Source organism: Amblyomma americanum, chromosome 10 (genome assembly GCF_052857255.1).
Source record: "Amblyomma americanum isolate KBUSLIRL-KWMA chromosome 10, ASM5285725v1, whole genome shotgun sequence".
Classification (NCBI taxonomy): domain Eukaryota; kingdom Metazoa; phylum Arthropoda; class Arachnida; order Ixodida; family Ixodidae; genus Amblyomma; species Amblyomma americanum.
In genome coordinates this window covers 11,297,399-11,309,067 of record NC_135506.1, presented here as the reverse complement: position 1 = coordinate 11,309,067, position 11,669 = coordinate 11,297,399, and the positions used below count along the sequence as shown (strand labels likewise).

The 11,669-nt window shown below is 48.8% G+C and overlaps 2 protein-coding genes across 2 annotated transcripts; both read left to right on the top strand.

Moving 5' to 3' along the window:
• The first annotated feature begins 766 nt into the window (after nucleotides 1–766).
• Nucleotides 767–1,834, top strand: LOC144107418 (kelch domain-containing protein 3-like). Its single transcript, XM_077640407.1, has one exon. It carries the CDS (start codon nucleotides 767–769, stop codon nucleotides 1,832–1,834), a length of 1,068 nt encoding a protein of 355 aa, XP_077496533.1.
• Nucleotides 1,835–8,570: 6,736 nt separating this feature from the next.
• Nucleotides 8,571–9,662, top strand: LOC144107415 (kelch domain-containing protein 3-like). The gene has a single exon (XM_077640404.1). The coding sequence runs from the start codon at nucleotides 8,571–8,573 to the stop codon at nucleotides 9,660–9,662; it is 1,092 nt and encodes a 363-aa protein (XP_077496530.1).
• The last annotated feature ends 2,007 nt before the right edge of the window (nucleotides 9,663–11,669 follow it).

Sequence of the window (11,669 nt, the reverse complement as noted above, 5' to 3'; positions counted from 1 at the left end):
GCATGCGCACGCACCGCCTACTGTGCAGCTCGTTTACCCTCGCCTCGCACTCTTCAGACGACAGCCTTCTTCCCCCTCTCTTCTTTGCGTGTAGCTATGAGCCCAGCCGACCACGCCGCGATTCCGGCAGACGGCGCACCAGCAGCTCTCACGGTTAAGAAAAAGGTTAAAGAAACAGAGAGAGCTTTGTGGAAAACAGGGATGCTGACGAAATCGGCACTAGAAACATACCGGACCTTTAAACAGGAAATTGTCAAAGAAAATATCTATGATAATTGTAGGGGAAGTTCTTTGTTGTTTGAGGCCAGGACTGGAGTTTTGCGGACTAAGAAGTATAGAGTCAGGTACCAGGAGATAGACACTTTGTGCATTGCGTGCGGAGAGGAGGAGGAAACGGCTGAACACTTGATACTTTTCTGTAAAGGGCTTCACCCTACAGTGGAAGGCAGCGGGGCTGACTTACCCAAGGCATTGGGGTTTAGGGATAGTGAAGGGAAAGTGGATTTTAAGAGGTTAGAAGTAACCAAGCGAAGGTTGTCTGATTGGTGGCTAAAAGCAAGACAGGAGTAAAATTTCACAAGACATGGCTAGGTGGCTTGAGCCACCGCCCGATGTAAAGGGTTCAGCCGTATCCATCCATCCTGTGAAACGAAGCCCTGAAGAAAAGCGAACAATGACTATCAGGTTTGATTCAAGCGTGCGCCCGATAGCTCTGCAGAAAGAAGGCCCGATTTATCTTTCGTAAGGACCGCTTGCCATCGCAAAAATGTGGACGGTGAGGGTGAATGGCATTCCAGAACGCCTCAACGACAAGGCTTTCACTGTCAGCGGGAAGACCTACTCGTTCGACTCTTGCAGCTACAGTCGTTCGGACAATGATGAAAGCTCAGGCTACAACCTGGACGTGTACACCTTCGACCACGCATCGTACCGGTGGGATATGCGGAAGACTCGGTTGCTCCCCAGAGATGGGCCGATTCTCATATTTGGCCGCAGCGTTGTAGCCTACGGCCACTGCGCCTACCTGTGGGGCGGATGGCACGACAGCCCAGGGATGAACGGCCTACGTCGCTTCGATCCCGTTTCCATGACATGGAGTCGTCCGCAGGAGCGCGGCGATGTGCCGAGATCGCAGATCAGCCACTCGGCGTGTGTGCTGGGTCACCGGATGTACATATTTGGAGGCTTCGACAGGAATTCATTGAATATTGTACGTTTTCTGGACCTGGAGACACTGGAGTGGCATCGCGTCCCGACCAGCGGAGAGGCCCCGGCTAGGCGCTACTGCCACACGGCGTCCGCTATCGGAACCCGCATGTACGTTTGGGGTGGCAACCTTGGCAGCTCACAGCCCAACGAGCGTTACGACAATTCCTTATATTATCTGGAAACGACCACTGCAACATGGGTGCGCCCACAGGTGCAAGGCGTGGCCCCGGAGGGACGCGAGTGTCACGCTGGCTTCGTGTACGATAGGGAGCTGTACATCTTTGGTGGTTACAACAGACTGCTGAACACCCACTACAAAGATATGCACAAGTATGACGTTGAAAAGTCGCGCTGGACTAAAATGACGCCAACTGGATCAGGCCCGTCTGCGAGGCACTCGCCCTGCTGCAGTGTGCTCGGAGAAAGGGTGTTGATCTTCGGTGGTTTCGGACCTGCACCCATCCTTGAGGAGGAAGAGGAGATGACTGATCTGCACGTGTTGCACTTAGCACCGACGCTGCAGAACCTTTGTATTCTTGCAGTTATTGATGCGGATCTGGATATGAGCCAGTTGCCAGATTTGATTATAAAGGAGATCAGCACCATTAGATCAGGGCAATCTTAACCACTGTCTTCGTGTTCCGCATCAAAGTGGTGGAGCGCCTTGGACAGAGCCACATGTGGTTGTGCGGTGTCTAATGTGAAGATTTTAATGTCTGTATTTAGGCCGGCAGTAATTACTTTTTTTTTCCTGCTAAGCACGGCACACGTTGTAACCGCCCTGATGCGACCACCTGTGCCCCTCCCGGGCTAGCCTTAGCAGCTTAGAGAACAGTGAACGTGGATTCCAGCTTTTGTGCGCGATCCGGGAGCGCATCGAGCGCCTCGCGCAACGCTGATGTGTCATTGGGTAGAAGAGGCTGCCCGATCACTGCGTAGTCGCGGGCAACGAACGGGGCTGCGAATTCACGTGACTCTGCTGCACGTCGCCTACCTTCGAGGGAACTCCGCTTGCACTGCTGGACGTGCGCACACTGATCCCCCCAAATCCTCGGTCGGCTCCTGAACCTACGAATCGCACAAAAATAGCCTGTTTTCGTCGTCGGCGCGCTTCCAGACGCACCTCCAACGTGCGATGCGCGTCGATTTCCGAGTGCGCATTGATTATGTGTGGCCCGGAGAAGGGCGGTTCTGTTAAGGACTTAAGACAAGCGACACGTGGCGTGCTTGCTTGAACAAAGAAACAACCCTTTTAGATGGACATGTGAGATCTGTCGCCTTATTTGCGTGTATTGCGTGGCATTCATTGACTTTGTTTTTGTGGCTGGAGCTGCTTTTGCCTAGCATATTCAGTTACATTCACAGAGATTGTTTTAACTCGACAGCGTTAACCCCGTTACCCAAAATGCTGGCGTTGTGAGAGAAAAATTCGGTGGCGTAGGGTGGCCCAGGTGGCCAGCCGGAGAAGCAGCTTAGTTGGGCCGCCTAAGTCACGGGACCGCTGAAGTGACTCAGCGGTTACGGTGCTCGGCTGCTAACCCGAAAGACGCGGGTTCGATCCCGGCCACGGTGGTCGCCTTCCGATGGAGGCGCAGCGCTAAAGGCCCGTGTACTGTGCGATGTAATTGCACGTTGAAGAACCCTAGGTGGTCGAAATTATCCGAAGCCCTCCGCTACGGCGTCCCTCATAGCCTGAGTCGCTTTGGGACGTTAAACCCCATAAAACCAGAACCTAACAACCTGTCCACCGAATTGTGAGCAAACTTACCGCCGTTTCAGGTGGATGTTAAACTGGTGATGAATCGCGAGAGGTGTCTCGGCAAGGGAAATTTGGATCGCACCAGCCCCACCATCGCGGGGCTGTGGCGCATTCCTTAACCGGTGCACCATTGCGGAAGGAGTGGTGTGAGGACTGCAGGGAGCCATGAATGCAAAGTTGAGAATCACCAATTCCGTATATATGAGCATCAACTCATTAACGATACCGTGTCGTGCCATCAGGGCTGAGCTTGTATGTCCCCTCCAATTTTTTAGCTTGCTGTTTATCTGTTATAGTATACTGAATTTTTTGCGTTGTTGTGGGTATTTAGCTAGATTACTCGGCTTGCTATTAAGACACGCTGTTACCTCTGCATGTGTGCATGTGAGTGTGTGTAGGTGTGTTTGGGTGTCTGCGCGCATGCATTCGTGCATGTGTTTGTGTTTGTGAGCGTAGTTCTTGCACCATCTTCATCTGCGACCTTTTTAAGAGCCGCAAAGAACCTTTGGATTGCTCTTTAGATACGTTGAAACGTGACCGTTTCATATCTTACCAGGGGGTTCTTTCGCTGACTCAGTACACGCGTGTGTATTCCGGATAGCACCGATGACTGTGATTTTTCTCGGGTATAAATGCAGCTTTTGTCCCAAAAATAAAACGTTTGGAAATTTGAGCTCTGTCCTGGCGCTACGTTTCTTTTCTTCCTGCGTTTTTTTGAGCAAGTGTATTCCTTTGATGCAAAACGAACCAACTCGCCAAACAAAAGTACTTATTGCTCTCCGGTTGAGACATCAGAACACTGGTCAGTTCACTGCACCAGTTTCATAAAACAATGTCGCGAGATGCTGTAGGTATACATGCGGCTGGAGCTTAACCGGGACTACCCTATGGCGTTTCTTTCGGCGTGTAGCAGTGCGCCCTCCCGGGACCCAACAGCAGTGAGACTTTGCCTGCATCGAGCAGACGGGCTTGAAGTCTGGTTTGCTCATCGACCGGCATCCGTGCTATGTCAAGACGATCCGCGTCTGGTTACGTATGGAATGAAAGCAGCCGGGCTGTTAGCGTGCAGCGGGTGTGACACAGTGGCAACTCACTGCACTGCACTTCTTGAGTGCGCAGTATGTATTGATGTGCACACATGTGAAATTCCCTCAACGGTGGCGGTGATGCGAGCTGCCACGTGTGCGATCCCTGCGTTCAAATATTGCAGGTTGGCGTAGTTTCAGAGTAATATATTTTTTTAAAGTGCAGTAGCACTTCTAGGCGCATTTTCCGATTTCGGGCATACGTAAGTACGTAGTCATTTTCAAGAGTACACGGCCAACGGCTTCAGTCAGCGGAGCGGCTCCGGGGCCGCATAGTGGCGCTGCCATCTCCGTCGTGTGCTCCATGCGAGAGTGCCCCGTGTGACGACAGCTTTCCCCGTCATTCTCGCGCTGTCGTGTAACATGCCTGATAAACTCTACAGATTTTCCCTACACAATACGTAGACGAATGTCCGTGGTGTAAGGGTGAATCGACCATAGATAATGTCACATGGACCTGCCCTAGGCAGACTTAGACTCGGTATCAGCCAGGTGAAAATGCGATGATGATTATGGATTTTTATGGCGCAAGGGCATCTAAGTCCAAAGAGCGCCGTGACACAAGGCATTTTCTTTTTCTCAAGGTCGGGTCAAAGACCCATTTCCCAAGCATTTCACACTAAATAAGCCGAGCACCAGACCAGGGGAAAGCTTGTACCCATTGAATCACCGGTGGGTACCCGGAAGCATGTTAAAGGACTTTTAGTTTATGATGTAGTGATGGATGTGTGCGTGGTATTGGCTTAATTTGAAGATTGGTAACACGGTATTCAGTAGATTTAACTAGAGACAGTCTAATGAGTCAGATACCAATTAAAGTAGCATTACAGGCGTAAACTGCAACCAGTAATATTTCAAGGACAAGAATATGGAAACTGTGCTTTGATGACTGTGATAAATGGATGAATGTGAACAATTCATATGGCGAACGATGAGCGCGAACACTAGACAATCCACGAAGAAGGGAGAAACACAGGGACAGGCGCTACACTAACAACTGCTTTATTCTTAATGAAACCACGCTCATATATATTTTAGAAAGATAAACGTATTTGGTTGCTAGAGGTAAAATGCAAAGTTGAGAAACAATTAATTTAGACAGAGATTTATTTTGAGTCGACGTCGACGCTTAGTCGATGCTTAATTTGAAGATTGGTAACACGGTATTTAGTTGAACGAACTAGAGACAGACTAATGAGTGAAATATTAATGAGAGTAAAATAATACGCTCAAACTGCAATGTGGAAAATTTTAAGGACAAGATTATGGCAACTGCGCTTTGATGACTGTGATAAATGCATGAATGTGAACAATTAATTGGGTGAACGATATATTTACGGCGCTCGGCTGCTGGCCCGAAAGACGCGGGATCGATCCCGGCCGCGGCGGTCGAATTTCGATGGAGGCGAAATTCTAGAGGCCCGTGTACTGTGTGATGTCAGTGCACGTTAAAGAACCCCAGGTCGTCGAAATTTCCGGAGACCTTCACTACGGCGTCTCTCATAGCCTAAGTCGCTTTGGGACGTTAAACCCCCATAAAACCACACACACACACACACACACACACACACACACACACACACACACACACACACACACACACACACACACACACACACACACACACACACACACACACACACACACACACACACACACACACACACACACACACACACACACACACACACACACACACACACACACACACACACACACACACACACACACACACACACACACACACACACACACACACACACACACACACACACACACACACACACACACACACACACACACACACACACACACACACACACACACACACACACACACACACACACACACACACATATATATATATATATATATATATATATATATATATATATATATATATATATATATATATATATATATATATATATATATATATATATATACCCATGCCTTTGGCCACCCTTTCCCAAATCATATATAGGCAAGTTATTCGCGACAAGTTAGCAACGACGCGAGCACAGGAACTTATACTTGGCTGTGTAAAGGGAAAGGGACGGATCGCTAATCCAGTCTTCTTTTTTCTTAATGTGATAAGCTTCACAAAGAATGTTCAAGTAATTAATTGATTTTGGGAAGTATTTAATGTATGTTCATTATTTTTTTGGAAGCAGTAATTGGTAGTGTAGTTTACTTACATACACGTGAATGCAGGATAGTAATTATTAATTCAATTAAATTACTTTTCACAAGTAATTTTTTCATGTGTAGTAATCAACAAACAAAACGCCAACGTTTAGCGACAAACGCGACAATATCGCTCCAGCGTCCACACCGCGGCAATTCGTGCAGACACCGACTTCTGGCGCGCTGATCTCTGCTGCCTGGTTGCTTAGTGCTGGTAGCTGTTCTTGACAGAAAACTGAAACAGCAGCGCTCATGTTCCTCGGCTGTTTCCTTTTATCGTGGACAGCATTCATTTATCGCTTTTTCCAAAGGCGAAGTTGCTGCAGACGACGCGTCATCTGCAGATAAACGTCTGCTGCTTGCGTTTCTGCTTGCAGAGGACAAGCAGACTACGAAGCTCGAGATGTGCGCTAACCTGACTTGTCGAGGACAGATGGCATAGGTTCCGAGTGGTGTCCAATCATTTAACAAATATGAAATCGGCAGGACATACATTAGCTCAAGTGCTTCAGTATCGATGGCAGATGCCGGGGCTAGCAAAAATCTTTTCCTTCCTTTTTACTATTATTTTTAATAAAACCACTACCACCACCACCACATACATTGAAATTTCGAAGCGGAGGCCAGAACGACTCTGAGAAATAATGCTTCAAAAAGAAAAGCAGAGCGTACAAGACAAAAACGTACGTGGAGGAAAATAAGCGTACGGAACGAGCGCTGGTTAACAACAGTATGCGATACCCAGGGAGAAAATGACATAACTTCACAATCAAGGATAACAAAACCGAGTTGACAAGTGCGATGCATGAAAGACGGCTTTTTATCGGACACAGCCACTGTACTCTTGATTACACTCTTCCACAATGCTTCGCTGATGCGACACGTCTCTCTAATCTCGCACCCGCGCTGATCCTGCTTGATAAAAACTGCCCTAATGTATATCTTTTTAGCTGCACTACTCATTAGTTCGATTTCTTCTCACATTCGCGCACATGCGAAGATAAATAGTCGGGTACAAGAGTTGTTATTTAGTACATTTTCGCCGGCTTTCAGGCTATTTTTTTAGAACAAACTTTACGGCTGATAAATGGATCCTCCAGCAAGAACTGTATTTGATAAACTGCATTGCTTTTACACGGCACCTGTTGAGTGGAATTCTTTATTGAACAGAGAAGTGATTAGCAAGCGCTGTGCTTGAACCACTGGACACGTTTTTCTTCTTTAGTTTAGCAAGGAAAAAAAAAAACAAAACAGCGCTGTGTTTGTCTCTTTCTATGTCCCGTCCTTCGTGCGCTGTTGCCTTCAGTTAGTACCATGTACCGACTAGTCCAGACAAACACCTTATTGCAAAAAAAAACATCTTTATATATTATCTGCCTGCGTTGTTCAATCCTCTTGTACGTGCTGCTTGAGTATGAACCCTTAACAACACGCCCCATTTGCAGTCCTTCCGCATTCAAACTGAGTGAACTGTAACGAGGAATGTGACGACAAATTGTGAGGCACGCATGGCTTAAGGCTTGCGACTACGTTGTTTTGCTCAAGAACTGCGGGACGTTCGTATGGACTCCGGGATGTGAGGATTTTCTTCCGTAAAAAGGCGAAGCACAAAAAAAAAAGTCACCAAACTAGGAAGAGAGACGAGACTTGCGCACTTCATCGCGCATCGCGTTTGCGGCCAGTTTTCCGAGCGCTTTGATCCCTTATTGCAATGGCCGCACGTTGACTTGCTGCTCCCGTGCAGCGGCCAGAGCACGAACTACCTGTCGCCCGCACTAATGGAAGCCTAGCCCTGTTGTTCGTATTTTCTTCTGGCCTCACACGCACGTCGAGCCAGATTTTCGCGGACACTGCACTTACGGCCGAAATTCTCCGTCAGCCTAAAAAAACTTCAAAGTGTACAGGAGCCGTAATATCTTTAGCATACAAAAGCAGCCACACAAAATGTTTATTAGTCAATCTGCCAATTACTTCTGGTGTGTGACGTCATCACACGTGACGGTGTCCTTAAAAAGGTAAAGGGAAAGACGAAATGTGTGGCGCTCGCAAGCGCATGTTTCGCCCACTGTGCAACCCGTATCCCTTCGCCTCGTACCAATTCGGACGAGAGCGTTCTATCGCAATTTCCTCCTCTCTTCTTTGCGTGTGCCTATGAACACAGCCGACCACGCCTGTGATTCCTGCAGACGGCGCACCAGCAGCTCACTTTGTGAAAAGAAGGCCCGAAGAAAAGCAAACAACGTCTACTAGGTCCGATTACAGCGCTTGGCCGATAGCTGCAAAGAAAGCGGCCAGATATCCGTTTTGTAAGAACTGGTTGCCATCGAAAGATGTGGACGGTGCGGCTAAACCGTATTCTGGAAGGTGTCTGCGAAACGGCTGTCACCATCCAAGGGAAGGTTTACTCGTTCGACTCTTTCGACATCTGCTACCCGGACAGTGATGAAATCTCGGGCTACCTCATCGACGTGTGCACCTTCAACCCTACATCGTACCGCTGGAATCTCATACATACTCAGTCATTTCTCGAAGAGGTGCCGGTTAACATTATGGGCCGCGGTGTTGTAGCCTACGGCCACTGCGCCTACTTGTCGGGCGGAGAAAGCTTAAGCCCAGTCGGCTTCTACCGCTTCGATACCGTTTCCATGACATGGAGTCGCCCGGGGGTGTGCGGCCAAGTGCCGAGAGCGGACATCCACCACTCGGCGTGCGTGGTTGGTCAGCGAATGTACATTTTTGGAGGTTTCCACAGAGATTCATCGGAATTTGTGCACTTTCTGGACCTCGAGACCCTAGAGTGGCATCGTGTCCCGACCAGCGGCGTGGCCCCAGATGGGCGTTGTTGGCACACGACGACCACTATCGGAACCCGCATGTACGTTTGGGGTGGCAACCTTGACGGCTCACAGCCCAACGTGCGTTATGACAATTCCTTATATTATCTGGAAACGACCACTGCGACGTGGGTGCGCCCACAGGTGCAAGGCGTGGCCCCGGAGGGACGCGAGTGTCACGCTGCCTTCGTGTACGATAGGGAGCTGTACATCTATGGTGGTTACAACGAACTGTTGAACACCCACTACACAGATATGCACAAGTATGACGTTGAAAAGTCGCGCTGGACTAAAGTGACGCCAACTGGATCAGGCCCGTCTGCAAGACACTCGGCCTCCTGCAGTGTGCTCGGAGAAAGGGTGTTGGTCTTCGGTGGTTTCGGACCACCACCCATCCTGGAGGAGGAAGAGTATCTGGAGGACATTTACGAGGAGGAAGTGGAGCTGACGGATTTACACGTGTTGCACTTAGCACCGACGCTGCAAAACCTGTGCATGCTTGCTGTTATCGATGCGGATCTGGATACGGGCAAGTTGCCAGAATTTATTATAAAGAAGATCAACACCTTCAGATCAGGGCAATCTTAACCGCCGAGTTCGTGTTGCGTATCAAAGTGATGGAGCGCCTTGGACGCAGCCACATGCGGCGGTTCTTTGGCCAACTTCAATGCCTTCTGGGAAACACGGCGCACGTTACAAACGCCCCTATGCGGCCTCCTGTGCGACTTCCGGGCCAGCTTCAGCAGTCTGGGAAGCAGTGACCGCTGATGTGTCATTCGATCGAAGAGGGTGCCAGGTCACTGCGGTGTCGCAGACAACGAACGGCGCAGTGAATTCACCTCTGCCGGTAATCAGCCTAGGGACCTCCAGACATATTAGGGGACGTGAGCGCACTGATGAACCAGGGCATCCGTCGGCTCCTCAACCTACGCATCGCACAAAAATACCGTATTTTCTTCGTTAGCACCACCTTCCGTGACACGCCGCCACTGCGCGATTTGGCTCGATTTCCGAGTGCGCGGCCATTGTGTGTGGCCAGGAGGATGTAGGCTGCGTTGCGTACTTGAGACAAGCGACACGTGCCGTGCGTCTGCTCCGGTGGAGACACCAGAATACTTCGTTCACTGCGCCAGTTTCACCCAGCAGTGTCGCGAGAGGCTGTAGGCATACAGGCGGCCGGAGCTTATCCCGGATGCGTTTCTTCTGGCGTGTAGCATTGCACCCTCCCGGAACCGAACAACAGTGAGCCCTTGCGTGCATCGAGCAGACTGGCTTGAAATCCGGTTTGCTCGTCGACCGGTAGCCGTGCTATGTCAAGACGATCCGCGTCTGGTTACGTACGGAATGAAAGCAGCCGGGATGTTAGCGCGTAGTGTTAACAGTGGCAACAAATGACACTGCTCTTATTTAGTGGGCAGTATGTAAGGATGTGCACACATGTGACATTTGCTGAACGCTGGTGGTGATACGAGCGGCGACGCGTTTAATCCTGGCCGCCCAAATCTTGCAGGTTGGCACGAGTTCAGAGAACGCTTTTTTGTTTTAAAATTCTCGTTTCTGTGCTTGCTGCTGTTGCATCTTTCCAACCGCTTTCCTTCCTGAGTGGTTGTATTTTTGAGTACATTTCATCTGTGTAATATTCCGATGTGTATTTGCTTTGTAAGGAGGCGCTTCTGAATAATGACTGTTTTTTATGCTGCGGATGTGATTATGTGATTACTTGTGTTATCGTAGCCCCTGCATTGCCGTGATGAAATTAGCTTTTAACGCTTTAGATGGCAAGAGAAAAAAAAATGGTAATGCCAAACGTATCATCTCGTAAGATACAAGGGGCGAAAAACTTTCGCTAGTTTGCGCAAGAAAAAGAAGCCCAGCTTAGCGGGATAGTCGAAATTAACATGAAGCTACTTATTTTATTCTCGATGGGCATGGTCGAAAAGGTGGAGCAGTCTGTTCAACACTTGTCTGATCAATATGATGAGGATCTAATGGAGGCAGAACAGCAGTCAACTGAGATTGCAATCCAATGCACATACAAAATCAATGGCCTTCCGATCAACTCAGTGACTCAGGTGAAATATCTTGGGGTAACCATGACATCCAACCTGAACTGGAGCGTACACATCCAGTCCATTGTCTCAGCAGCGTCCAAAAAACTTCGATTATTAAAGCACCGCCTAAAGCATTGCACGAGCAAAACTAAACTGACAGCATACACATCACTTGTGCGTCCAGTGCTCGAATACGCCGACGCTGTATGGGATCCGCACACAAAAACGGATATAAAAAATCTTGAAGGCGTCCAGAGGAAAGCACTCCGGTTTATTTACCACGCTTATGGTCGGCAGGTCTCGGTGTCTGATTTGCTCAACAGATCTGGGCTTCCCACTCTTGAATCCCGTAGCAAGCAGCACCGACTAAAAATGTTGTTCAATATCATACATAATAAAACAAAACTGAATTTTCAGAGTTACATGCAATACAACACAACACGCCCCACCCGTAACAAACACGAAAGGACTATCTTGATGCCACGATGCCGAACAAAAGCATATTCTTGTTCCTTCTTTCCACGCACCATTTCCGAATGGAACC

Bases quoted from the DNA above. Each gene is read 5' to 3' on its own strand.
- LOC144107418 (XM_077640407.1), top strand. From the start codon at position 767: ATGTGGACGGTGAGGGTGAATGGCATTCCAGAACGCCTCAACGACAAG.
- LOC144107415 (XM_077640404.1), top strand. From the start codon at position 8,571: ATGTGGACGGTGCGGCTAAACCGTATTCTGGAAGGTGTCTGCGAAACG.